This window comes from Dipodomys spectabilis, unplaced genomic scaffold (genome assembly GCF_019054845.1).
Source record: "Dipodomys spectabilis isolate Male_0828 unplaced genomic scaffold, ASM1905484v1 ptg000231l, whole genome shotgun sequence".
NCBI classification, from domain to species: domain Eukaryota; kingdom Metazoa; phylum Chordata; class Mammalia; order Rodentia; family Heteromyidae; genus Dipodomys; species Dipodomys spectabilis.
The window spans coordinates 7,451,765-7,478,680 of record NW_024870908.1 but is presented as its reverse complement, the minus strand read 5'-3'; the positions used below and the strand labels follow the sequence as shown (position 1 = coordinate 7,478,680).

The 26,916-nt window shown below is 43.7% G+C and overlaps 1 protein-coding gene across 1 annotated transcript in view; it reads left to right on the top strand.

The window, feature by feature from the left end:
- Positions 1–26,916, top strand: part of LOC122123729 (ATP-binding cassette sub-family A member 17-like) — a 63,496-nt gene that overhangs the window by 22,522 nt on the left and 14,058 nt on the right. Inside the window, exons 12-21 of the mRNA XM_042698147.1 lie at positions 4,447–4,601; positions 9,889–10,044; positions 10,216–10,426; positions 12,112–12,262; positions 15,208–15,306; positions 18,308–18,470; positions 20,805–21,111; positions 24,260–24,533; positions 24,687–24,891; positions 25,955–26,174. Of these exons, the coding sequence (XP_042554081.1) occupies positions 4,447–4,601; positions 9,889–10,044; positions 10,216–10,426; positions 12,112–12,262; positions 15,208–15,306; positions 18,308–18,470; positions 20,805–21,111; positions 24,260–24,533; positions 24,687–24,891; positions 25,955–26,174 (1,941 nt within the window). The remainder of the gene's footprint in view (positions 1–4,446; positions 4,602–9,888; positions 10,045–10,215; positions 10,427–12,111; positions 12,263–15,207; positions 15,307–18,307; positions 18,471–20,804; positions 21,112–24,259; positions 24,534–24,686; positions 24,892–25,954; positions 26,175–26,916) is intronic.

Genomic DNA, 26,916 nt, shown 5'->3' with positions numbered 1-26,916 from the left:
TGTCTAATTTTTGGCATCTAATCAACTAAAATATTATTCTGTAAATTTGAAAATTCTTTAATAAAAGAGGAATATATATATATATATATTTTTTTTTTTTTTTTGGTTGGTTGTGGGCTTGAACTCTGAGCTTGGGTGCTGTCCCTGGGCTCTTCAGCTCAAGGCGAGCGCTCTACCGCTTGAGCCACAGCACCACTTCTGGTTTTCTATTGGTTTATTGGAGATAAGAGTCTCACAGACTTTGCTGCCTGGGCTGGCTTTGAACTGCGATCCTCAGATCTCAGCCTTCTGAGTAGCTAGGATTACAGGTGTGAGCCACTGATGCCTAGCTAAGGCGCCATACATTTATTAAAGGCTTCACAAACATAAAGTTCTGAACAAATCAGTGAGATGCATTTTCAACCTTCAAGGAGCTCTAGAAGCCAGTCAGAGCACCACACTGTAGGAAAGCAATCAGACTGCTGTGACTTTGCTCACAACTGCCATGTAAATGTCTTCAACCTTCTATTAAAAACGTTTAAAGAGTTTGTGCTAGTGGTTTCCACCTGCAATCACAGGCTTAAATCTGAAGGATGATAGTTTGAAGTTTTCTAGACTCCACCTTCAAAATAATCAGCAAAAACTGGGTCTTGAAGCTAAAGTGGTAGAGTGCCAGCCAAAGAAGCAAACTAAGTGAACATGAGGCCCTGAGGTCAAACCCCAGTACCACAAAAACAAAAAAGAAAACTTGAAGGGCAACAAATAGTGACATTTTGTGGGAGGTGCTTTTGGTCAGCCTTCTGGTTGCAGAACTTTGGAAATCAACCCTCAGCCAGCAAATATTCAACGGAGGGGCTCCATGTATGTCAGGATCAATTCTGAGTCTCATAGTATGCTAGACGGGCATACTGGTGTTTCTAGCAAAGTGGTCCTCTTTTGGGAATAGGCATTGCTATTTTTTTTTTTGTCAGTCATAGGGCTTGAACTCTGAGCCTGGGCGCTTTCCCTCAGCTTTTCAGCTTAAGGCAAGCCCTCTACTACTTGAGCCACAGCACCACTTCCGGTTTCCTGGTGGTTTATTGGAGATAAGAGTCCCATGGACTTTCCTGCCTGGGCTGGCTTTGAACCATGATCCTCAGATCTCAGCTTTCTGAGTGGCTAGGATTACAGGCATGAGCCACCAGCGCCCAGCTGGCTTTGCTATTCTTGATGGTGTGGCCAGTTAGGAGTCTTTCTCCTAATGTGTTTGTAAGGTGCTTACTGCTGAAAAGAAGGTCCAACCACAACCCCCAAGAGAAGTGTCAAAGAGGCAAGTCAGATATTAGATCATTACAGTGAGGCCTTAAGTATTTTTCACCCTACAAACTCCCATATTTCCTTCCCTCTTGTTTTGTTCCCAGCATTTCTCATTCATTTGTATGTATGTGTGTGACTTCTGTGTCTCCTCAATCCTATCCTCCTCACTAAGGAATTGGTTTTGTTTACTTCTGGGTCAACAGTGTTTACACTGTAGATACCATTGAATAAATGACTTAATATAATTACAAGTACTGCCAAAATAAGGCAATAAATGCTATATCAGAGAAGCTTCACCACAGATTTCTACTAGCGTGACTTGGTATAGAAAACAGTGTTAACTCTGTCCCAGCAAAAGTGATACCAATCAGAGGCACACATGGGATTCATATGTGCTTGGCTGGGAAGGAAAACATGGCTACTTGTCCTGGATGTTAGACAGCAAAGGGCCTCCATACCATGGTTGTTTCAGAAAGGTCCTGAAGCTGGTAATGTCTTAGACTCCCTTTTCTCTGTCCAGCAAAATATGTGGCTATTTGAGTTTTCTTTGTTTTTTTCTTTTTTCTTTTATTGTGAAAATACTGTACAGAGGGGTTACAATTACATGGGCAAGATAGTGAGTACATTTCTTATCAAGGATTGTAGCCTCCTCCTTTGTTTACCCTTCCCATCCCTTCCCATCCTCCCTCCCCTCCCATCCTCCCCCCACTCCCAAGTTGTAAAGTTCGTTTTTGACTTGACAACTTGTACTTCTCTTTGTTGCAACAGGTCCACCTGTATCCTTATTTAAACGATTTGTTTTTCCCCTTCCCCTCCACAAATTATACCGACATCAAATACAGTGAAAGCAGGGGTTATACTGTGGGGGGCTATTTGGGTTTTCTATTAATTCTTCCGTTATTATAACTTTACATGAAGATTTGTTAAAGTTAGGATAGAATAACACCACCTTTTAATCTTTTGTCCCCAAAATGATCATAAATGTTTGTTTTTTTTTTGTTTTTTTTTTTTGGGTCCGGTCGTGGGGCCTGAACTCTGGGCCTGGGCGCTGTCCCTCAGCTCTTCAGCTCAAGGCTAGCGCTCTACCACTTGAGCCACAGCGTCACTTCCGGCTTTTTTCTTTTTGCTTATGTGGTGCTGAGGAATCGAACCCAGGGCCTCAAGCATGCAAGGCAAGCGCTCTTTCCACTGAGCCATCTTCCCAGCCCTCATAAATGTTTTATTAAACACAGAGTAGAAGATTTAAAAACCCAAACAGTGGGTTTTTTTTTGAGGGGCAGGGTCAGTCATGGGGCCTGAACTATGGGCCTGGGCACTGTCCCTCAGCTCTTCAGCTTAAGGCTAGTACTCTACCACTTGAGGCACAGCACCACTTCCAGCTTTTTCTGCTTATGTGGTGCTGAGGAATCAAACCCAGGGCCTCATGCATGTAAGGCAAGCACTCTACCACTAAGCCACCTTCCCAGCTCAGTAATTTGACAGTATTCATAAAAGATTTTTTTTCTATCTTTTTTTTTCCTGTCTTTTGACATACCAAATCCACTTAAAAATATATTGAGTATAAGCCGGACGCTGGTGGCTCACAGCTGTAATCCTAGCTACTCAGGAGGCTGAGATCTGAGGATCGCGGTTCAAAGACAGCCCAGGCAGGAAAGTCCGTGGGAGTCTTATCTACAATAAACCACTAGAAAACCAGAAGTGGCGCTGTGGCTCAAGTGGTAGAGCGCTGGCCTTGAGCTGAATTGCGCAGGGACAGCACCCAAGCCCAGAGTTCAAGCCCTATGACCGACCCCCCCCCAAAAAATATATATATATGCACGCGCACACACACACACACACACACACACACATATTGAGTGTAGAGAAATAGCCTCAATACGTTATTATATGGAAAAAGCAATTAAAAACTCAAATTTAGGGCTGGGAAGGTGGCTCAGTGGTAGAGTGCTTGCCTTGCATGCATGAGGCCCTGGGTTCAATTCCTCAGCACCACAAGAAAAAAGAAAAAAAAGCTGGAAGTGGCGCTGTGGCTCAAGCGGGAGAGCGCTAGCCTTGAGCTAAAGAGCTGAGGGACAGCACCCAAGCCCAGAGTTCAAGCTCCATGACCGGACCCAAAAAAAAAAAAAAAAAACCCTCAAATTTATATATGTTCACTTTTTTTTTGGTCTGGTCCTGAGACTTGACTCAGAGCCTGGGTACTGTCCCTAAGCTTTTTTGCTCAAAGCTAGCACTCTTACCACTTGAACAACAACACCACTTCTGTCTTTTTGGTGCTTAAACAGTTTCACTGATTTTCCTGTCCTGACTGGCTTTGAACTGTGATCTTCAGATCTCAGCCTCCTGAATAACTAGGATTACAGGCCTGAGCCACTGACACCTAGTTTGTTTTCTTTATTATTCTCTTTTCTCTTTTTCCAACTTTATTTTTTTGCATAAAAGACATTGCCTTTTTCTTTTTTGTTGGGTCTGGTCGTGGGGCCTGAACTGGACCTGGGCGCTGTCCCTCAGCTCTTCAGCTCAAGGCTAGCGCTCTACCAATTGAGCCACAGCACCACTTCCGGCTTTTTCTTTTTGCTTATGTGGTGCTGAGGAATCGAACCTAGGGCCTCAGGTATGCAAGGCAAGCACTCTACCACTGAGCCACCTTCACAGCCTGACACGCCTTTTTCATCCTAATGAGAATAAAGACAAAGATACTCTGCTATTAGGCAGCCTTTAGGGTTTTACAGGCATATATGTGGCAGTGAATGCATTTATTTATTCATTCATTGAACATATATTTCTTGGGAATCAAAGGAAAAATTGCAAACTTTGCCTTCGAGGATCTCAATTCAAGACTTGTATTCCCAAAATACTTTTTTCCCTCACCACATTACTAAAATGATGTAATTTGTTTTAGAGTTGCATATGTTTTAGTTACTTAACCAGATTGAAACTGCTTAAAAGCAGAAATGGTACCTCCTGTCTCTAACCATCCCCACACATCCTCATACACTAGTACACAGAACATATATTCCTTGAATGCTACTAATTGGCTGACAGTGGCAAAGAAATAGAATAAGGACTTGTTGGAGAATGAGTAAACAAAGGGGTGTAGAGTCATTAGGCCTTGGTAATGTTGAATCCTCTGACTGAAGGTGACTTTAGGATGTTTCTTCTACTTGGTTCTAGGCCTTACTGTCCCTTCAAGTGGACAAGCATATATCAATGGATATGACATTTCAACCGACATGGTTCAAATTCGGAAGAGCATGGGCTGGTGTCCCCAGAAAGATATCTTATTTGAAAACTTTACAGTAGCAGAACAGCTTTCTTTCTATGCTCAGGTAAATTGGTAGGTAACGGAGATCTGTTTCCTCTGTGTCCTTCTTTGGGATAGTAAAGCTGCAGCTCTCTGACTCATTTTGGGGAGGATCTTTTAAAGGAACACTCATATGTTCTCCACTGTCAACACTTGTGACACATTTGATGTGAGACTATTGAGAGTAGAAGAGAAGGCAGATTCTCCAACACCAACCCAGTTATCCTATAATTCAGTTCTGATACTACCTGTACTCCCTGCCCAAGTCAAAGGTTCAATCCCCCAAGACTCTCTCCCACTTCAGATGCCAATTATAAGTTTCTTTTTTTGGGGGGGGGGGTCTGGTCGTGGGGCCTGAACTCTGGGCCTGGGCGCTGTCCCTCAGCTCTTCAGCTCAAGGCTAGTGCTCTACCACTTGAGCCACAGCACCTCTTCCAGCTTTTTTCTTTTTGCTTATATGGTGCTGAGGAATCGAACCCAGGGTCTCATGCATGCAAGGCAAGTGCTCTACCACTGAGCCTCTTTCCCAGCCCCTCCAATTATAAGTTTCAAGTTGTCACTTGTACTTCTGATCAACTGACTACCAATTGAGGGTTCTTATAGCCTTCCTCTCAGGTTCAGTAATCTCTGCAATTGCTCATAAACTCAGAGCAACAAACATACTTGCATTGAGTAGTTTATTGTAAAGGAGGCAGATGAACACTCAGATGAAGAAGGTCATACAGCAGGGTATGTGGGTACTAACCAGCCATGCTCTCTCCTACTACAACACTGTCGTCCAAACCCAGACGCCCCACACCCATAGTTCAGTGATTTTATGCAAACTATATTATTTAGGCATGATGAATTATTGGTACAGTCTCCTACCTCTCCCTCTTCCCTAGAGGAGGAGGAGTGAGGCTAAAAGTTGCAAGGTTCTAGTCATGGTTTAGTGTTTCTGATGACCAGCTCCATCTTGACACTGTCCAGGAGCCTTCCACAGATCACTTCATTAGAACAAAAGGCATTTCTATCAGGAAATTCCAAGGTATTTAGGAACTTAAAAATCAGTACACAAAAGGGGTAGAGATGTAGATAGATGGAAGAGCATCTGCCTGGCCAGTATGAGACTTCAAACCCTAGTATCACACACATCCCCCTTAAAAAACAAAAAACAAATTTGTGCTGGGTGTGGTGGTATACTTAAATGTGTTTTCCATACAAGCCAAAATAATTAAATTTGATGGCCCTGACATCAGCAGTTTACTCAATAAATCTAGGTTGATGAATATTTAGTAGAAATAGTGATGGATAACTATCCTTATGAAGGGATATATTAGCCCAAACTGTTCCAGGTCTCTTTTTTTTTTTTTTTTTTTGTGAACATACTGTACAGAGGGGTTACAATTACATGGGCAAGATAATGAGTACATTTCTTATCAAGCATTACAGCCTCCTCCTTTTTTTACCCTTCACATCCCTTCCCAGCCTCCCCCTCCCCCCCCCCACCCCTCCCTCACCCCTCCCACTTCCAGGTCTCTTAAGTTTCCACTAGTCTAACAAGCTCCTATTTTATGTCACTAAGTTCAGAGCAGAAACCTAGACTTAGATCGCCACCCACTGTCAAATCACAAGTAACTACAGGTTCAAATAAGATTGCCAGGGGCTGGGGAGGTGGCTCAGTGGTAGAGTGCTTGCCTTGCATGCATGAGACCCTGGGTTCAATTCCTCAGCACCACATAAGCAGAAAAAATCGGAAGTGGTGCTGTGGTCCAAGTGGTAGAGAGCTAGCCTTGAGCTGAAGAGCTGAGGAACAGCGCCCAGGCCCAGAGTTCAGTCCCCACAACCGACCAAAATAATAATAATAATAATAATAATAATAATAATATTGCCAAACTGGTCTGGGAAAGATAGTATGTTTAAGTTACAGTTCATTTTTGTCAAGTTCTCTATATGTGAGATCATACAGTCTCTGTGGGAAATAGTTGTATTCTTTTTATCAACCTGGATGATTTCTTTTCCCTTCCTACTTCCCTACTTTCCCTTCTTATAAGGAAAAATTTTAGATTTACTGTTAATTATGATGGTGCCTGTGTGTTTTTCATATTTGCTCTTTTTTGTTGGTCCTAGGGCTTGAACTCAGGGTTTGGGCACTGAACCTGAGCTTTTTTAGCTACCGCTTGAGCCACAGCTCTAGTTCTGTTTTTTTGGTTCATTGCAGATATAGTCTCATGGACTTTCTTGTCCTGACTGGCATCAAACCACATTCCTCAGATCTCAGCCTCCTGAGTAGCTAGGATTATAGGCATCAGTCACCAATGCCCAATTCATCTGTGCTCTTTACATGCTGAAGAGGTTTCTTTCCATTCAAAAAAAAAACCAAACCGGGGCTGGGAAGGTGGCTCAGTGGTAGAGCGCTTGTCTTGCATGCCTGAGGCCCTGGGTTCGATTCCTCAGCACCACATAAGAAAAAAGCCGGAAGTGGCACTGTGGCTCAAGTGGTAGAGCGCTAGCCTTGAGCTGAAGAGCTGAGGGACAGCACCCAGGCCCAGAGTTCAGGCCTGATAACCGGACCTAAAAAAAAAAAACAAAAAAAATCAAACCACTATTTTTTAAATCACCGAAGGTTGTTGGATTTTGTTTTTTGGTTTTTTGTGTGTGTGTTTTTTGGTTTTGATTTGTTTTTGTCAGTTGTGGGGCTTGAACTCTGGGCTTGGGCGCTGTCCCTCAGCTCTTCAGCTCAGGGTGAGCTCTCTACCGCTTGAGCCACAGCACCACTTCCAGTTTTCTAGTGATTTATTGGAGATAAGAGTCTCATGGACTTTCCTGTCTGGGCTGGCTTTGAACCATGATCCTCACATCTCAGCCTCCTGAGTAGCTAGGATTACAGGCATGAACCACTGGCGCCCTGCAGATTGTTGGATTTTTTGGGGGAGGAGGGGTTCCGGTCGTGGGGCCTGAACTCTGGGCCTGGGTTCTGTCCCTCAGATCTTCAGCTCAAGGCTAGCGCTCTACCACTTCAGCCACAGCGCCACTTCTGGCTTTTTTCTTTTTGCTTATGTGGTGCTGAGGAATTGAACCCAGGGCCTCATGCATGCAAGGCAAGCGCTCTACCACTGAGCCACCTTCCCAGCCCAGGTTGTTGGATTTTGACAAATGCATTTCTGTCTTCTGAGATTATCTTGGGTTTTTTTGTTTTGTTTTATTTTGTTTTGTCGGTTGTGGGGCCTGAACTCTGGGCCTGGGTGCTGTCTCTCAGCTCTTCAGATCAAAGCTAGCGCCCTACCACTTGGACCATAGCACCACTTCTGGCTTTTTCTGCTTATGTGGTGCTGAGGAATTGAACCCAGGGCCTCATGCATTCAAGGCAGGCACTCTACCACCGCGCCATCTTCCCAGCCCCTATCATGTGGTTTTTGTCTGTTACTATGTTGTGTACTGCAGTGTAATTTGATGCAGATAATGAAGTTAGCACAGAATTCGTATTTTTGTCGGTCAGGGAGCTTGTACCCTGGGCCTGGGCGCTGTCCCTCAGCTCTTCAGATCAAGGCGAGCACTCTCACTAGTTGAGCCACAGTGCCAGTTCCAGCTTTTTCTGCTTATGTGGTACTAAGGAATCAAACCTAGGGCCTCATGTATGCAAGGCAAGCACTCTACCACTGAGCCACCTTCCCAGCCCCAAGAATTCATATCTTAAGAAAGTAATTGTGGCTGGATGCCGGTGGCTTATGGCTGTAATCCTAGCTACTCAGGAGGCTGAGATCTGAGGATCATTGTTTGAAGCCATCCCAGGAAAAGAAACTCTGTGAGACTCTTATTTCCAATAAACTCCTCAAAAAAGCCAAAGTGGTGCCTGTAGCTCAAGTGGTATAGAGCTCCCCTCGAGCAAAAAGAATCTCAGGGACAACGCCTAGGTCCAGAGTTCAAGCCCCAGGACCAAAAACAAAAAAAACAAAGAAAAATGAAAAAAAAAGGAAAGAAAGAAAGAAAGGAATTTGTCTATTCAAGAAACCTTCCAACAGTCTTCTGATAAGATGGTTGTAAACTTGGAAGCCCCACTACATAATTGGGATGACTGTCAGAATTCACAAATTCACTGGGATGAGTGACAGAACCTAGGAAAGTGTTGCACTTATGATTACTTGATTATTGAGGTACTACTGGAGTCTAGCCAAAAGAAGAAACATATGGTATAAGTGTAGGCTGGGAGAGTTTTTTTTTTTTTTTTTTATGTCAGTCATGAGGCTTGAACTCTGGGCCTGGACACTGTCCCTCAGCTCTTCAGCTCAAGGCAAGCACTCTACCCACTTGAACTACAGCACCACTTACAGTTTTCTGGTGGTTTATTGGAGATAAGAATTTCATAGACTTTGATCCTCAGATCTCAGCCTCCTGAGTAGCTAGGATTACAGGCATGAGCTATGAGCACCCGGCTTGGGCTGGGAGAGTCTTGAGCGTGGAGCTGGTCCTGAGACTGTTTCACCTGATTCATGGCAAATGGATGCTGACCAGCTTGCACATCTGAGCTCAAAGTAGTTAGTTTTTATTAGCATTTTATTACATAGATGGGAATGATTAAATCATTGGTCATGTAAATGAACTAAAAATCCAACCTTCCTCCCATCCCAAAGTACTGAGAGTCTGAGGGTGTATGACTCAAAGCTCAGGCCCTTTAATTACACAGTTGACCTTCCTGGTCTGATCAGCTCCCATCCTGAGTTACTGCCTTAGCATAATCCAAGCATGACCTGGGTAGCCACCACATGTAACAGACAGTCCTAGCATTGGACATTCCAAGGCTTTAGGAAGGTCTTTCCAGAAACCAAGGACAAGATGGGCTGGGAAGGTGGCTCAGTGGTAGAGTGCTTGCCTTGCATGCATGAGGCCCTGAGTTCAATTCCTCAGCACCACATAAGCAAAAAAAAGAGAGAAAAGCCGGAAGTGGCACTGTGGCTCAAGTGGTAGAGCGCTAGCCTTGAGCTGAAGAGCTGAGGGACAGCGCCCAGGCCCAGAGTTCAGGTCCCACGACTGGACTCCCCCTCCCAAAAAAAGAAAACCAAGGACAAGAGCCAGACAAATTATTTCTTTAAAACTCACATTTGATTTTTTGTATGTTGAACCACTGGCATTCCTAGAATAAATGCCACTTCATGATGTATTACTGTCTTAACATGCCGCCATATTTAATTTTACTGTCATACACTTACTTATGTAGTTCAACATGAAAAAGTCTATCACTTTCCTTGAAAATAGTTTCTTGTATAGTTTCCCTGGCTGCCTGGCCCTCCTAGATAAACAGCCTCATCTTCCCACTCCATCCTCCACCATTGCAGCTGAAAGGCCTGTCACCTAAGAGGTGTTCTGAAGAAGTGAAGCACATGCTATACACTCTCAGTATGGAGGACAAGCGGAGTTCTCCATGCAAGTACCTGAGTGGAGGAATGAAGCGCAAGCTCTCCATCGGCATTGCCCTCATAGCGGGTTCCAAGGTACGGGGCGGCTGCACCCCACCTCCTGATGAGGCCAGGCCAGGTTCCCCACACACACTGAACACGTATCTGGGCACTAGAACTCAAGGTAGCTTAGCAGGTCCCCAGCACAGCCAGCCCCGGTCTGGAAAGCGGCTCTGCCATTGTCACAACTTTGCCTCTGCCATCCAGTTGTTGATTCTGGACGAGCCCACCTCGGGCATGGACGCCATCTCCAGGAGGGCCATCTGGGACCTTCTTCAGCAGCAGAAGAGTGACCGCACCATCCTGCTGACCACACACTTCATGGACGAGGCTGACCTGCTGGGGGACCGCATCGCCATCATGGCAGATGGGGAGCTGCAGTGCTGTGGGTCGTCTCTGTTCCTCAAGCAGAAATATGGTGAGTGGCGGGCAGCAGGTGGCAGATGGACCTCCGTCTTGTGACAGGGCCAGCACCGCTGCCTGCTGTGCTGAGGGGCACTGCCCACCGTTAGCCTTTGTGAAGGGTCCTGACAGGGGTGGGAAGTGATCTCCTCTCGACTTCCCATCTACTCACCCCAGAGGAGGAACCTATAACAGGAATAAGGAGGAAATTAAGTAGCCTCCATCCAGGTCTCTTGCTAATCTTGCTCTCCCAGCCATGAATGGCTGTCCTCTGCTCCTCAGGTCACTACCTGGTTGCCCTTACATAGATGTCATATTCTCAGTGACAGCCTTCCTTCTTCATTGTGTTTAAAATTATACATTTCCAATATTAACTGTCCTCATTTATTTTTGCTTTATTGTCTTTTTTTTTTTTGTCCTGCGGCTTGAACTCAGAGCCTGGGTGCTGTCCTGGGTGCTCTACCATTTTCAGCCACTGTACCACTCCGGATTTTCTGGTAGTCAGTTGGAGATAGGAGTCTCATGGCCTTTTCTGCCTGGGCTGGCTTTGGACTGCAATCCTCAGATCTCAGCCTTCTGAGATTAGGATTATAGGCATGAGCCACCAGTGTCCAATTTGTCTCCTACTTGTTCAGTGAAAGCCCCATGTGAATGATTAATTAGAACAGTGCCTGCCATGTCTTATGGCTTCAAAAAATGTTAGTTGATGGGGCTGGGAAGGTAGCTCAGTGGTAGAGTGGTTGTCTTGCATGCATGAGGCCCTGGGTTCGATTCCTTAGCACCACATAAACAGAAAAAAACAGAAGTGGCACTGTGGCTCAAGTGGTAGAGCGCTAGCCTTGATCTGAAGAGCTGAGGGACAGCGCCCAGGCCTAGAGTTCAGGCCCCACCACTAATAGAAAAAAATAAAAGTTAGGGACTGGGAAGGTGGCTCAGTGGTAGAGCGCTTGCCTTGCATGCATGAGGCCCTGGGTTCGATTCCCTAGCACCACATAAGCAAAAAGCAAAAGCCAGAAGTATTGCTGAGGCTCAAGTGGTAGAGTGCTAGCCTTGAGCTGAAGAGCTGAGGGACAGTGCCCAGGCCCAGAGTTCAGGCCCCACGACCAGACCCCCCCAAAAAAAAAATAGAAAAAAAAAAGTTAGTCAAATGACTCCCTCTTCCTATATGTTAGAAAAAAGTATTACTGATTTCTGAAAAAAAAAGGTTCAAATGTTACAAGGTGTATTTCCTCAAAACTATGGGGTTTTTGTTTCGCTTTTTTTTCTTCTTGAGTTTCTGAGGATGAACTCAGAGTTTCATGTATGGTAGACAAGCACTATGCTAATGAACTACATCTCTAACCCTGTGGTATAATTTTTATATAATATCTTTGGTCCTAATATTCAAGGCATCTGCTTACTAAGTCTTCACTTCCTCAAGTTAGTTATCATTTAATGGGAGTGTTGACTTAACATCACCTCCATGTGCCAGCATTGCAAAACTTGCCACAGTCACCTTCCAATTCCAGAGCAGAGGAAGACTCCTAAATAGAATTTCAGAGCTCCCAAGGCCAGTTCATTATGGTTAAAACTTGAGCACATAGGGCTGTTCAGCTTCTTTCCCCAAGCACAGTCCCACTGTAAGCTTCAGAAAACTAAATATGGTCCAAGAAGAAAAGTATAGAGTAAAATGGTTTTATGGTCTTTTACATGGTATTTCAGGTGCAGGCTACTATATGACTTTACTGAAAACACCTTTCTGTGACACACAGAAGCTCTGTCGTCTTATCTATCATCACATACCAAATGCAGTTTTGGAGTCTGATGTTGCAGAAGAATTAATATTTATACTTCCTAAAGAGAGCACACACAGGTATGGATTGAGAGGTTAGCACAGTATATGCTGGCCACAGAAATAATGTCCTTCACATATGCCCACCGGCAAAAGACACATGACCCTAAACCTCAGCCCATTAGAGAATCAGCACAGACTTAGGATCTCATTGTCTGGAACACGTCTAAGTGCCAGTGAGACTTCTCAAGTGTGGGACTTGGATTCGACTCTTTGGGTATTGTTCTTTTTATTTGAAGATCTGAAACTAAAGAGAGAATTATCTGATCCACATATGTTCATTGGACATGATGACATGGGTAGGATCATCACAATATTTCTGAATATTTCTATTCAGAATTGAACAAATAAGAGGTACATAAAAGGTACATAACCTTGTTGTTAATATTTAGCCATTCTGAATTCTAGGAGTTATCAATTTCGGCTTTTTTTAGGGTCAGGAAATGTATATTAATTGAGACAAGACACTGTTCTGCTTCTTCTTTTCTTTTTTTTTGGTCGTGGGGTCTGAACTCTGAGCCTGGGTGCTGTCCCTCAGCTCTTCAGCTTAAGGCTAGCATTCTACCATGAGCCACAGCGCCACTTCTGGCTTTTTCTGTTTATGTGGTGCTAAGGAATCGAACCCAGGGCCTCATCCATACAAGGCAGGCATTCTACCACGGAGCCACCTTCCCAGCCCCAACTGTTCTGTTTCTTAAGAGTGATTTTGATCAGGTCTTGACTTCACTCACTGGCTATTGACTTTGCCTCATATATATTATATATACACATACATTCCTTTTTTTCATAAAAACTGATTACTTATATCTTTCCTGCCTATAGGAGATAGACCAGAGACCATTTTTAAAATTTTGTCCAATACCATGTAGATTTCCTAAAACCAGGTCATGAAATGAACTTTGCTAGACTAAAATTATATTCACAGTCTTCAAATCCACTTCCTCTCAGCTGGGAGCAAGGCTCAAGTGGAAGAGCACCTGCATGATGAGTGCTAGTGTCTGATTTCAAACCCCAGTACTACCACAAGAAACACACACACACACACACACACATGCACACACGCACGCACACACATGCACAGGCCCCCTTGGGCTAAGAGCCATGATAATGTAACACAGTGCCTGCCTGAATTTTAGAATCCTTTGTCCAGATGATTGAGGCTAAGCAGTGTGTACCTCTGAAAATGTATCAACTGGCTCTCAGCAAAGGGCTTCAGAGCTGGAGAGTGAAACCATTCTTTATTCTGAAGCAATATTTCATTGTCATTACTTTAGCTTTCATTTTGTCCCTGAGAATTCCAAGACCTTTTACTGGAAAGACTGTCACAGTGCCTCTGTATTTTCTTTAATTTTTGTTAAGCATTTGATTGTTTCATTTTTTCATTTTTGTTTTGTCATGTGCAACTATAATAAACCAGTTAACACTTGAAACATTATAACTGGACATACCCATAGGAATTTACCCACAAGTTCATTAAATACTCTTTCAATCTTTTGTTACAGCAACTGAAACTGTGGCCACATATATTTCTGATGACATGAAAAATTAAAGAATTTTCTCACTGTTCTTCCAGCCTCTGTCTAGAATTCTCCTGCCTTCACACTCCTACTATCTGATCCCAGAGCCATATTGCACATTCTAGTTCTTTTTATTTTGTTACAGTGCTTCTGGGATCAAATTTTGTTTCAGTTGTATATTACCAAATAACAAATTACCTCAGAGGCTGGGAAGGTGGCCCAGTGGTAGAGTGCTTGCCTTGCGTGTATGAGGCCCTGGGTTTGATTCCTCAGCACCACATAAGCAAAAAGCCGGAAGTGGCGCTGTGGCTCAAGTGGTAGAGTGCTAGCCTTGAGCTGAAGAGCTGAAGGACAGCGCCCAGGCCCAGAGTTCAGGCCCCACAACCGGACCCAAAAAAAACAAGAACAAACAAAAAAAAACAAATTACCTCAACCTTTGCTGGCTTAAAATGACAACCATTTTATTGCCTCTCATAGTTGTCTAGCCTGACTGGACTCAGCCAGACAGTTTTTATAATGACTGAGACTAAAGTTGTCCAGGGCCTAGAATGAACTAGATGGAAGGATCCTTCTCCCAGGGGATGACGGTACTGCCTGTCTGTCACTTGGGTGCTCCCGGGCTGCTGACAGTGGCGCTCAGAACTCCTGCACATGGCGCCTCTCAAGGCTGAATGTACTTCTTACAGCAAGGTAGGAAAAGTCCAAGGAGGGGGATCTTAAGAGTGCCTCTTCAAAAGGGGAGAAAACTAAAAACAGCCCCTCTGCTTAAGGCCTGGGCTCAGAAATACCAAAACATCACTCCCATCACATTCTCTTGCTCAGAGGAGTTAAAGGGAGAGGAAAATAAGCACTACGTCTTGATGAAGAGTGAGGACTGGCATGCACAGTGTGGGGAGGAGACTTGGAATTTTTAGGTCACAAGAAGAGACGGTGAGTCCATATGCCATAAAGAGTTACGCTCTTTATGTGTATATGCCTCATCACAGAGCTTGAAAATACCTAGACAAATGTCGACAAAAATAAATGAAGTCAATTTTCGACTTTTGATCTCTAGAACATGTAAAAGGGCTAAGAACACTCTCCTGGCATTTAGAAAGCACTTCAAAATACAACTACTTAAAGATAATTTTAAAAAGAAAAATAAAAGAGAGATAAAGCACTTCAAAAATAGTATCATTGTTTTTCTCTATTCAAAAGGAAAAAATTGATTATTAATGATTTTGCATCTACATAATGTGCTAGATGTTTTAGGCATATACCTACAGGAACCATCCAAAAGAATTTCTGTTACCCTCTTTCAAGTTCTTGTGCTCTAGTTCTAAAGGTAAAGTTGAGATTTAAACAGAAATCTTGACCACATGGCCCATGCCTTTTCCTCTGTAGAGAAGTATGGGTGGTAAAGGATTCACCTGCAGACTTTCAGAAATAGAACTGTCCTTTCCTTTTTAGGTTTGAATCTCTATTTGCTGACCTGGAACTGAACCAGTCAGAGCTGGCAATCTCCAGCTTTGCAGCCTCTGTCACCACCATGGAGGAAGTGTTCATTAGGTAGGCTTCAGCCTATCAGTGTTGGAAGGGAGGCTAAAGGTCATCTATCAAAACATGTCCCATGGGGCTGGGAAGGTGGTTCAGTGGTAGAGTGCTTGTCTTGCAAGCATGAGGCCCTGGGTTCAATTCCTTAGCACCACATAAACAGAAAAAGCCAGAAGTGGTTCTGTGGCTCAAGTGGTAGAGCGCTAGCCTTGAGCTAAAAAGCTAAGGGACAGCGCCCAGGCCCAGAGTTCGAGCCCCACAACTGGCAAAAAAATAAATAAACATAGCCCAATGATTAATCTTTTCACTAACACCCTCACCGAATGGCTGTCCAGCATGGATTGGTACTTCCAGTATTGGGGATATTAGATAAGGGAGTTTATGTTAAACATAATACTCAGCAAGCCTAATTTTAGAGAATACATTTTTAAAAAGCATTATATCATTTGAGATGTTTTTGCTTTCAAGTATCAAATAAACAATAGAAGAATTTGTTACTTCATTTAAAAAGAATTCCTAAGCCAGGTACTAGTGGCTCATGCCTTTAATTCTAGCTACTCCAAGTCTCAGCCTCCTGAGACTTGGAAGAAATCAATTTGAATCCAACCCTGGCAAATATTGTCTATGAGACTATATTTTCAGTTAACCTGCAAAGTATTAGACTGGAGGCATGGCCCAAAAGGCAGAGTGCTGCCGGGCACTGGTGGCTCATGCCTTTAATCCTAGCTACTCAGGAGGCTGAGATCTGAGGATCGCAGTTCAAAGCCAGCTTAGGCAGGAAACTCCATGAGACGCTTATCTCCAATAAATGAGTAGAAAACCCAAAGTGGCATTGTGGCTCAAGCGGTAGAGCGTGTAGAGCGCGCGCCTTGAGCTGAAGAGCTGTGGGATAGCACCCAAGCCCAGAGTTCAAGCCCCACGGCTGACCCAAAAAATAAATAAATAAAAAAGGCAGAGTGCCAGCAATGAACAAGAAAACTAAAAGAAGTCATTTGGCCCAGAGTTCAATCCTAGTGCTCTGGTGCTGGCACAAAGGTAAAACAAAGCAGGCAATTTAATATGAAATTCCTGAAGCAGAATGCAAGCTTGTTTCTATCAGACGTAGGCCTTGCTAGACTGCTGCATGTAAACTCTAGACAGGGCTCCACCAGGCAAAAGCTTGGCAAAAGCAGCAGGGGTGACTGTATGTAGTAAAGCAATACCTTTTTTTTTTTGTCATTCGTGGGGCTTGAACTCTGGGCCTGGGCACTGTCCCTGAGCTCTTCAGCTCAAGGCTAGCACCCTACCACTTGAGCTACAGCGCCACTTCCTGTTTTCTGGTGGTTTATTCAAGATAAGAGTCTCACAGCCTTTGTTGCCCAGGCTGGCTTTGAACTGTGATCCTTAGATCTCAGCCTCCTGAGTAGCTAGGATGACAGGCACAAAGCCACCAGCATCTGGCAATACTTGTCTTTTAACATGAGGATCACTGGTAATATATTCACATTTATACCTATCATTTGGTATTTTTTACCAGTCCTGCATATACACATGGCTTTTTCTCTACTGTTTTTGGATTTTTTTCTCATCCTATTTTCAGTTATGTCCACATACGTGTTGTAAATTATGCTTTTTTATTGATTATTTCAATTATCAGTGTAGATATTGAGACACATACACAAATATATATAACTATATATAAAACTATATAAATATGACATGTATATACCAAAGACTCACACAATTAAAATCTTTAGTCTATTTTTGAAAAATACAAGGACCTTTAATTTCATTGACATGCATCCCACCATCAACAGCTTGTATATATTTTTGTATACTTAAAACATGATTATTTTTGTCTGCTAAAGAAAGTTATTTAAATTCTTATGCTCATCTGCTTCTGTTTGTTTGTTTGTTGCTCTGCTTTGTGTGTGAAGAACTAGGTGCATCCTACCCTGGGAAGTGAATCCAGCTGTAGCCTTGTCAATAGTTTGGCCGCAAACTCTTGAAAAAATCTGGAGATTCAATCACCTATCCATGCCACATCCAAATCCCTCTCCCACAGAAACTATGTGAGATAATACTTGCTGTTTTAAGCTATCAACTTTTGGAATAATCTGTGTCACAGCAATAAATAGCAAATATATAATCTTTTACATGACTGAAAATGAGCCACAATTTACTGGGCATTTTGCTGTGACAAGTTGTTAGGAGTAGGTTTTTGGCCCACCAACCATGAATGGACATATATTTCCCGGCACCTGAACACTTAACTGTCAACAATAAATACATCTTTTTGCTTAGAACAGAGGTCAGCAAACTTCTATTTAAAGGACCAGATAGTAGGTATTTTTTAAGGATATTACACAGGTACTTATATAACCACATAGCATGTATCTATTTATATGATTCTATTCTGAGCTTAAGGCCAAACAAAATAGGCCTTAATGTCAGGCGCTGGTGGCTCACACCTGTAATCTTAGCTATTCAGGAGGCTGATATCTGAGGATATCTGGGCAAGAAAGCCTATGAGACTCTTACCTCCAATTAACCATCAGAAAACTAGAAGTAGAGCTGTGGCTTAAAATGGTAGAGCGCTAGCCTTGGACAAAAAAGCCCAAACCCTGACTTCAAGCCCTATGACCTATCCAAAAAAACATTGGCCTTAGCAGGGCCAAAGATCACCCATTGGCCAAAGATCACCAGCCCCTGGCCTATAATCTCAGCATTACTATGTTCCTTAACGTTCAGTTTGCTTATAAAATAGACATTAAATATGTTACTTCCTTTTCATTTTCATGTGATAGCTTTTAAAGGAAAATAACAAATATGGCAATTTTTACTGGTTCTTTGAAAAAGAATTGTGAAGATCTTGTAACCCAGGATACAAACTAGATATAGCTCCTTTTACCCTCATAGTCTTATCCTAACTTCTCAAAACTTTTCAAATGTTCATTTTATTATTTAAATCTAAACAAAATGAAATGTGTTCTAATTTTGAGACTTTGTATTTGCTTATGTTTTTGTTTTTGTTTAGGGTTTCTATGTTGGCAAGCTGTAGTTCACGTAGCCTAACTAAGAAGCAACATACTGTCCAACCTTACCCTCTCGTTAACAGAGTTCCTATTGACAGAATTAAACATCTTCATTCAAGGATCTTCTCAATAGAGTCTGGCCTGCCAATCAAACTAAACACTGGTGTAAGCAGCATATTTTAAACATATACAAGAAAGAAAGATGTGGTTTAATTCTCAGAATTATGCTATCATTCTGTCAAGAAGTGTATGTCAACTTTCGCAGAGACTCAAGAAAAAAATATTTATATTTTAGGCATAAAAGACTGGATCTGACCCAGTTGTGAGGGCACACCTGTAATCCAGTCTTCAGGCCATTGTGGCAAGAGAATAATGAGTTGCAGACTAGCCTGGGCTGCATAGCAAGACCTTTTGTCCAAAAACAATTTACACACACACACACACACACACACACACACACACACACACACACACACACACACGTCCTTATGAAATGTATCAACAATGTATAATATTCTTCTAATAGTAACAAAAGAATATGGATAAACGTTTTATAAAGTACTCTTGACTTTAGCTATCATCAAAGTATCATGTGAAATAAGACTACTATGAGTTAGAGGTTGATTTCCATGATTCTTAACCTTGAGTCACATAGTAAAAGGAAGGGTATTATGTAGGGCATCTTCAAGATAGGAAGAATCTAAGCACTGTCTGATCCAGCCACCTGTCCGTAACAACCATTAACAAGAGATTAGATGGCTCCACATGGCCAAGAATTACTTTTGGAGATGGTACCGGAATTTTCTTTTTTTTTTTTTTTTTTGGGGGGGGGGGGTCCGGTCATGGGGTCTGAACTCTGGGCCTGGGCGCTGTCCCTCAGCTCTTCAGCTCAAGGCTAGTGCTCTACCCCTTGAGCCACAGCGCCACTTCTGGCTTTTTTATTTTTGCTTATGTGGTGCTGAGGAATCGAACCCAGGGCCTCAGGCAAGGGCTCTACCACTGAGCTACCTTCCCAGCCCTCAAAAAAAAGTTTTAAGTCAGATTTTTCAAGCACTGGTGGCTCATGATTATAATTCTAGCTACTCAGGAGCCTGAGATCTAAGCCAGTTCTAGGCCAGCTGGGTAGAAAACACCTTACAAGACTCTTATCTCCAAATAATGACTCAAAAGCAGGAAATTGAGCTATGACCCAAAGTGGTAGATAGCTAGCCTTGAGCAAAAGAGCTCAGGGACAGCACCAGGCCCTCAGTTCAAGTACCACAACTGGAAAAAAAATAAGTCAGATAGTATTTGGTAGAGACTTTCAGGTATTTGTTCATATTTTAGTTAGGAACTTAGAATGTCTTTCTCATATCCCTTCAGGGGTTCTCAGACCAGGGACTGTACATATGAAAGTATTGCTTCCTCCCCACCCCACTCATGCAGACCCCAGAAAAGCCATGTGAGCACCTTCAGCACTCTGAGGATCCTACCCCAGGCTGACTCCAGTTATTAGGACCTCAGGACATAACTGCACATGGTGACATTGACTGCCATCACCACCAGGGGCGTGTTTGCATGCAGGCTTTATGTATTCATACAAGCCATCTGTAAGATACATGACTAGGATCGAGATACCTTGGTTAAAGAGTATCTGGGTATGAGATTATTTTCATCTAGACAATTCCTTTTCAAAATCTGTTGTGCCAAATGAATACTTCACTAATGGTGGCATTTTCCCCAAATTTCTCATCAACCTTAAGTTTTTAACATGGAAAAAAAAAATATCATTTACATTTGGTACCTGTATTATCTTAGGTTCTACTTTCAGATTTCTTTTTAAACCAGACACTGGTGGCTCATGTCTGTAATCCTAGCTGCTCAGGAGGCTGAGCTCTGAGGATCACAGTTCAAAGCCATCCTGGTTAGGAAAGTCTGTGAAACACTTCATCTCCAATAAACCACCAGAAAACCGGAAATGGCACTGTGGCTCAAGTGGTGGAGCGCTCACCTTGAGCTGAAGAGCTCAGGGTCGGCACCTAAACCCAGAGTTCAAGCCCTACAACTGACAGAAAAACAAAACAAAAAAAATTCTTTGTCATCTGTACTTTCTCTTTGTGCCATTTAATATCAAATCGTGAGGCATTATCAAATCGTGAGGCATTTTAACTTGAAGCAAATTTTGAACATGATTAAAAAGTTAGGGCTGAGAAGGTGGCTTTAGTGGTAGAGTGCTTGCATAGCATGCATGAAGCCCTGGGTTTGATTTCTCAGTATCACATAATTAGAAAAAGCTGGAGGTGGTGCTGTGGCTCAAGTGGTAGAGTTCTAGCCTTGAGCAAAAAGAAGCTTAGAGACAGTGCCCAGGCCCTGAGTTCAAGCCCCAGGACTGGCAAAATAAAAAAATGATAGATGAATTGTGAGAGATGCAAGTGGCTAGGAGCCAGGAGCGTCAGGACCTCCAGCTTCTGTTGCCATGTTGATGCAGTGCCTCCTCTCTTTTTTTCCCTTTTATTGTAGTTCAGTCTTCTCTGCCAACAATTTTATGCCATGCTCCTGAAGAGGGTTACATATTCTTGGCGGAATTGGATGGTGATGTTATCTATACAGATCCTGGTGCCTCTGGTGATCATTGTATTAACCCTCATGTTCTTCAGCTTCCAAACAAAGAGCCTGGAGAGTGTTCCCTTGAAGTTGACTCTAAAAACATATGGTCGGACTATTGTTCCATTCTTTGTCTCTCAGAACTTCACCCTGGATACTCAGCTTTCAAATCACTTTGCAGATATGCTTGAGGCTGAGGGGCAGATTCCTCTGCAGATCCCAGGTAAGACTCAGAACACAGGGGAATGGGCACAAAGTAGGCTCATTTCATTTTTTTTTTTTTTTTTTTTGGGTCCGGTCATGGGATCTGAACTCTGGGCCTGGGCACTGTCCTTCAGCTCTTCAGCTCAAGGCTAGCGCTCTACCACTTGAGCCACAGCTCCACTTCCATTTTTTTTTCTTTTTGCTTATGTGGTGCTGAGGAATCGAACCCAGGGCCTCAGGCATGCAAGGCATGCGCTCTACCACTGAGCCACCTTCCCAGCCCTCATTTCATATTTTACAGGGAAATTATATCCTTGTGGCCACTTGCTGTTCTCAGCAAAATGACAAGAAAGAGGGTTGCTAGGAATGAGACCAGGCGAGTTTCTCTAGGAATTAAGGTATTCCCCCAAGGCAAGTGTATTCAGAAGAATATAGATACAGATATATATCTCAAGAGAGTTTGTAGGTAAATTTGTGATAAATACGAAGAAAAAATGGAGTGGAAGCTGTATAAGAAATAAATACAGCCAGGCGCCGGTGGCTCATGCCTGTAATCCTAGCTACTCAGGAGGCTGAGATCTGAGGATCACAGTTCAAAGCCAGCCCGGGCAGGGAAAGTCTGTGAGACTCTTATCTCCAATAAACCACTAGAAAACCAGAAGTGGCGCTATGGCTCAATCGGTAGAGCACTCATCTTGAGCTGAAGAGCTGAGGGATAGCGCCCAAGCCCAGAGTTCAAGCCCCATGACCGACCAAAAAAAGAAAGAAAGAAAGAAAGAAATACATTGGTGGGGTGCTGGTGGCTCATGCCTGTAGCCCTAGCTACTCAGGAAACGGATCTGAGAAACATGATTTAAAACCAGCATGGGCGGGGCTGGGAAGGTGGCTCAGTGGTAGAGCACATGCCTTGCATGCCAGAGGCCCTGAGTTTGATTCCTCAGCACCACAAAAGAAAAAGAAAAAAGCTGGAAGTGGCGCTGTGGCTCAAGTGGTAGGGCGCTAGCCTTGAGCTGAAGAGCTGAGGGACAGCGCCCAGGCCCAGAGTTCAGGCCCCATGACCGGACCCAAAAAAAAAAAAAAAGCCAGCATGGGCAAGGAAATCTGTGAGACTCTTATCTCCAATTAAGCAGCAAAAATCTGGAAGTGAAAACAAAACCAAGCAAAAAAGCTAGACTTGGAGTTGAGGCTCAAGTGGTAGAGTGCCAGCCTTGAGCAAAAAAGCTAAAAGACAGCACTCATGTCCTGAGTTTAAGCCCTGGTACAGGCACATGCGCACGTGTGCATACACATACACACACACTTTAATCAAAATTTGGTTTTAACTTTAGTGCAGGAAGAGAGGGGGGAAATCTGTAGGGCATGTGCCTCTGAAAACAGGCCCTGGAGATGGTATGGGTAGCATGGCATGCATCTGTTTGCATGTTTCTCATCATGTTTTATATGAATATTAAATATTTAAGATTATAATTTCTACTAAGTAAAAATTCAAAGTAATGACTTACAATAAAGAGATCAAATGCAGAATATGATATAACAAAACAGTTGAATCATAAGGCCCTGTACTAGAACTTGGATTTTTGTTGTTGTTGTTGGTGGTGGTGGTGGTGGTCATGGGGCCTGAACTCAGGGCCTGGGTGTTGTCCCTGAGCTTTTTCACTCAAGGCTAACACTCTGCCACTTTGAATCATAGCAACACTTCCAGATTTCTGGAGGTCAGTTGGAGATAAGAGTCTCATGGAGGGGCTGGGAAGGTGGCTCAGTGGTAGAGTGCTTGCCTTGCATGCATGAGGCCCTGGGTTCGATTCCTCAGCACCACATAAGCAAAAAGAAAAAAAACCAGAAGTGGCGCTGTGGCTCAAGGGGTAGAGCGCTAGCCTTGAGCTGAAGAGCTGAGGGACAGCGCCCAGGCCCAGAGTTCAGGCCCCATGACTGGACCCAAAAAATAAAAAAAAAAGAGTCTCATGGACTTTCTTGCCTGGGCTGGCTTCAAACTGCAATCCTCATATTTCAGCCTCCTGAGTTACAAGAAGGTTGTAGTAGTGAGCCACCAGCACCTAGCCAATCCTTCATTCTTAATGTGTCACCTCTCATGGCTCCTATGGATATAGGTCCATCTCTGTTAGATGTATTATGTTGAAATTTCCTTTGACCAGAAGTTGGTGTAAAATGACTGCAAGGAAGTTGGTGGATGTAAAATGTTCAGATGTATCCTTTGAAGCAGAGATCGGAGGTCCTGCATAGAAAGAGAGGAGTTTTATCTGGGGTCACATAGTCTAAGTATAGATGATGGGGCTAGAATCACTTGAAGTAAAAAGAAAGAGAAAAGTAGACAGAATTGGAAGAGACTTAAAAGAGACATGCTAGATACTCATACCTGTAATCCTAGATACTCAGGAACCTGAGATCTAAGGATCCTGGTTCAAAGCTAACCCAGGCAGGAAAGTCAGGGAGACTCCCATCTCCAATTACTATAAAAAGCCACAGGTGGCACTGTGGCTCAAGTGATAGAGCACTAGCCTTGAGCAAAAGGAACCCAGGGACATTGCCCAGGTCCAGAGGTCCAGCTCCAGGACCAGCATAAAAAAGATAAAGATGGAGGGGTGTAGTCATGGAGATGGGAGGGCAGGGATGGTAAGGGAAAAACAAAGGAGGAGGCAACAATGCTTGATAAGAAATGTACTCATTACCTTGCTCATGTAATTATAGCCCCTCTGTATAGTATTTTCACAATGCAAAACTTATTTTAAAAAAAGATAAAGAGGAGCTAGGAATGTGGCTTAGTGGTAGGATTCTTGCTTAGCACACATGAAGCCCTGGGTTCTATTTCTTAGTACCACATACAAAGAAAAAGCTGGAAATGGTGCTGTAGCTTAAGAGGTAGAGTGCTAGCCTTTAGCAAAGAAAAACTTAGAGACAGTGCCCAGGGCCTGAGTTCAAGCCCCAGGACTAGCAAAAAAAAAAAAAGAAGAAGAAAGAAAAAGATAAAGACACAAGACTTGGAGATAGCCTGGAATTCAAGGTGGTATAGGGCAAGAGGAGGCCAGCTTTGGTGGTGAGTAGGGCTGGTTATGAAAAGTAGGAGGAACAGAAGGTTGGGGAGCCTATGTAGGGGCCCATGTGACTCCCTCCCACCGGCAACTGCCTGAAGTGTTCTGCTTCCCTTGCAGAACCTATAGAGGAGTTCCTGTTAAGAAAGGCAAAAGAGGAGCCCGAAAACTTCGACAGGCTTTATGTGGTGGCAGCTTCCTTTGAAGTCAAAGACAATGCCACCATAGTTACTGCACTGTTCAATAACCAAGCATACCACTCCCCTGCCGTGGCTCTGGCTCTGGTGGACAATCTGCTCTTCAGGTTGCTTTCTGGCGCTAGTGCTTCCATTACCACATCCAACTACCCTCAACCTCAGACGGAGGAGGAGCTCTCCGAAAGCCTCCTGTACCAGTAAGCACCGCATCCTTCCTCCCAGCACCATGCTCACTTATCTGAAAGGACTGTTTCTTTGTCTCATTTTAATTACGAGTGTTATTTTGGAAGAAGCTTGATGTTACATTTTCACCTAAACTCTTGTGTCTCTCCCCATGTGCTCTTTTTCAGGGGCGCTAAAGGATATTATCTTATTATCAACTTGCTTTTTGGGATAGCTTTTCTGTCTAGCTCTTTTTCCATCTTGACAGTCAGAGAGAGACGCATGAAGTCCAAACAGCTGCAGTTTGTGAGCGGTGTCTGCATAACTGCTTTCTGGTTCTCTGCTCTGCTGTGGGACCTCATCTCCTCCCTTATCCCCACTCTACTGTTACTGGTAAGCAGTAAGTGGTGCCAAGGGCATTTCCTGCAGACCAGGGATTCCTGAATGGTCCCTACACAGAACTGGAACAAGTCAGCCCTGGATGAGGAATCGCCTGTATCAATGAGCCTTTTACTAAAGGTTGCTTGGCTCTAGCACTGCTGGGAACAGAGGGGCCTGCTCTGCGATTCTCATGTGGTACCCACAGAACGGTCCCCTCAAGCCAGTGAGAGACAGTGCCTGGGACACATGCTATTGCCCACAAACAGCTCACCATAGACGTGAGGGTTGAAGTGTTTGATTGTGGTTGATATGAGTAATTCAGGGGTTTGATGATTTGGGTTTTTTGTTTTGTTTAGTTTTGTTTGTCAGTCTGGGTCTAGGTGCTGACCCTGAGCTCTTCAGCTCAAGGCTAGTGCTCTACTATATGAGCCACAATGCCACTTCTGGTTTTCTAGTGGTTAATTGGAGATAAGAGTCTCATGGACTTTCCTGTCTGGGCTGGCTTTGAACCATGATCCTCACATCTCAGCCTCCTGAATAGCTAGGATTACTGGTGTGAGCCACCAGCGCTCGGCTTTTGGTGTTTTTTTTGTTTTTGTTTTTGATACAGAATAGCTCACTTCCTGCTTTGTTCTACCGTTGTGTTTTATAAGTATCTCTGCACCCCTTATTGTAATGCATTAGGCTACTGGTCCCTAGGGCAGCTCCTGAGAACAGAGGCCATGACTTGCTCATTGCTTCCTGGGAAGATGAGGGGAAGAAGGAAAGTGCCTGTGAATATTACTTCTAAAGCTGAGACTAGGGCTGGGAATGTGGCTCAATGGTTGAGTGCTTGCCTACCATTCATGAAGCCCTGGGTTCGACTCCTCAGTACCACACACACACAAAAAGCCGGAAGTGGTACTGTGGCTCAAGTTAGAGTGCTAGCCTTGAGCAAAAGCAGCTCAGGGACAGTACCCAGGCTCTGAATTCAAGCCCAGGACTGGCAAAACTAACAAACAAAAATACCTAAAGCTGAGATGACCATACTCTTCAGTATTTAGGATAGATTTTGAATGCCCTTCCCTTTCCTAAGGTGGTGTTTTTATACTACAACGAAGAGGCTCTCACCCAGCATGGGAACGCCCCAGCTGTGGTCTTGATGCTGATGCTCTACGCCTGGGCCATCATCCCCTTCGTCTACATGATCAGCTTCTCCTTTGACAATGCTGGTAATGCTTGCGTTAAACTTGTCATAATACTGACCTTTCTGAGCATTGGCCCCACAGTGCTAGTCTTAGCCACCAGTGAACAAGGTGAGGATAAGTCCATGTCTGCGTCACATAAAAAAAAAAAAAACCAAAAACCTTTGTTTTTTTTCCCTCTAACTGCTACAGAAGTTGTGCCCACAAAGGTGTGTGTTCCCCAAAAAACGTTCATAGCAGCTATGAGCCAAACAGTCCCAAGAACACAGATCCAGGTGGATGGACAAACACTGGAACACATGCATTCAGTGGATTGTTGCTTAGAGATGGGAAGGGAATAGTCAGCAGTGTGGCTAAACACCAGAGATCCAATGTTGAGCCGAAGCAGCTGCCATGCCTGGTGTCTGTGAACAGATAAAAGGAATCTTGGAGACAGGATCAGAAAAGTGATTGTTTTGGGGGTGAGGGGAAAAGAACTAAGGTGGTACACCAGGGGACTTTCTGGAGTAAAGACATTTATTTATCTTGGCTGGAGTTCTTGTGAATTAATTGAACTATCTACATTTCACTGAAAAGCATAATCTCTCAATATAAAAGGTAATGGGAGAGCGCTAGCCTTGAGCTGAAGAGCTGAGGGACAGCGCCCAGGCCCAGAGTTCAAGCCCCACGACCGGACCCCCCCCCCCAAAAAAAAAAAAATAATGAGCTGGGAAGGTGGCTTAGTGGTAGAGTGCCCAGCATGCATGAAGCCCTGGGTTTGATTCCTCAGCACCACATAAGCAGAAAAAGCCGGAAGTGGTGCTGTGGCTCAAGTGGTAGAGTGCTAGCCTTGAGCTGAAGAGCTGAGGGACAG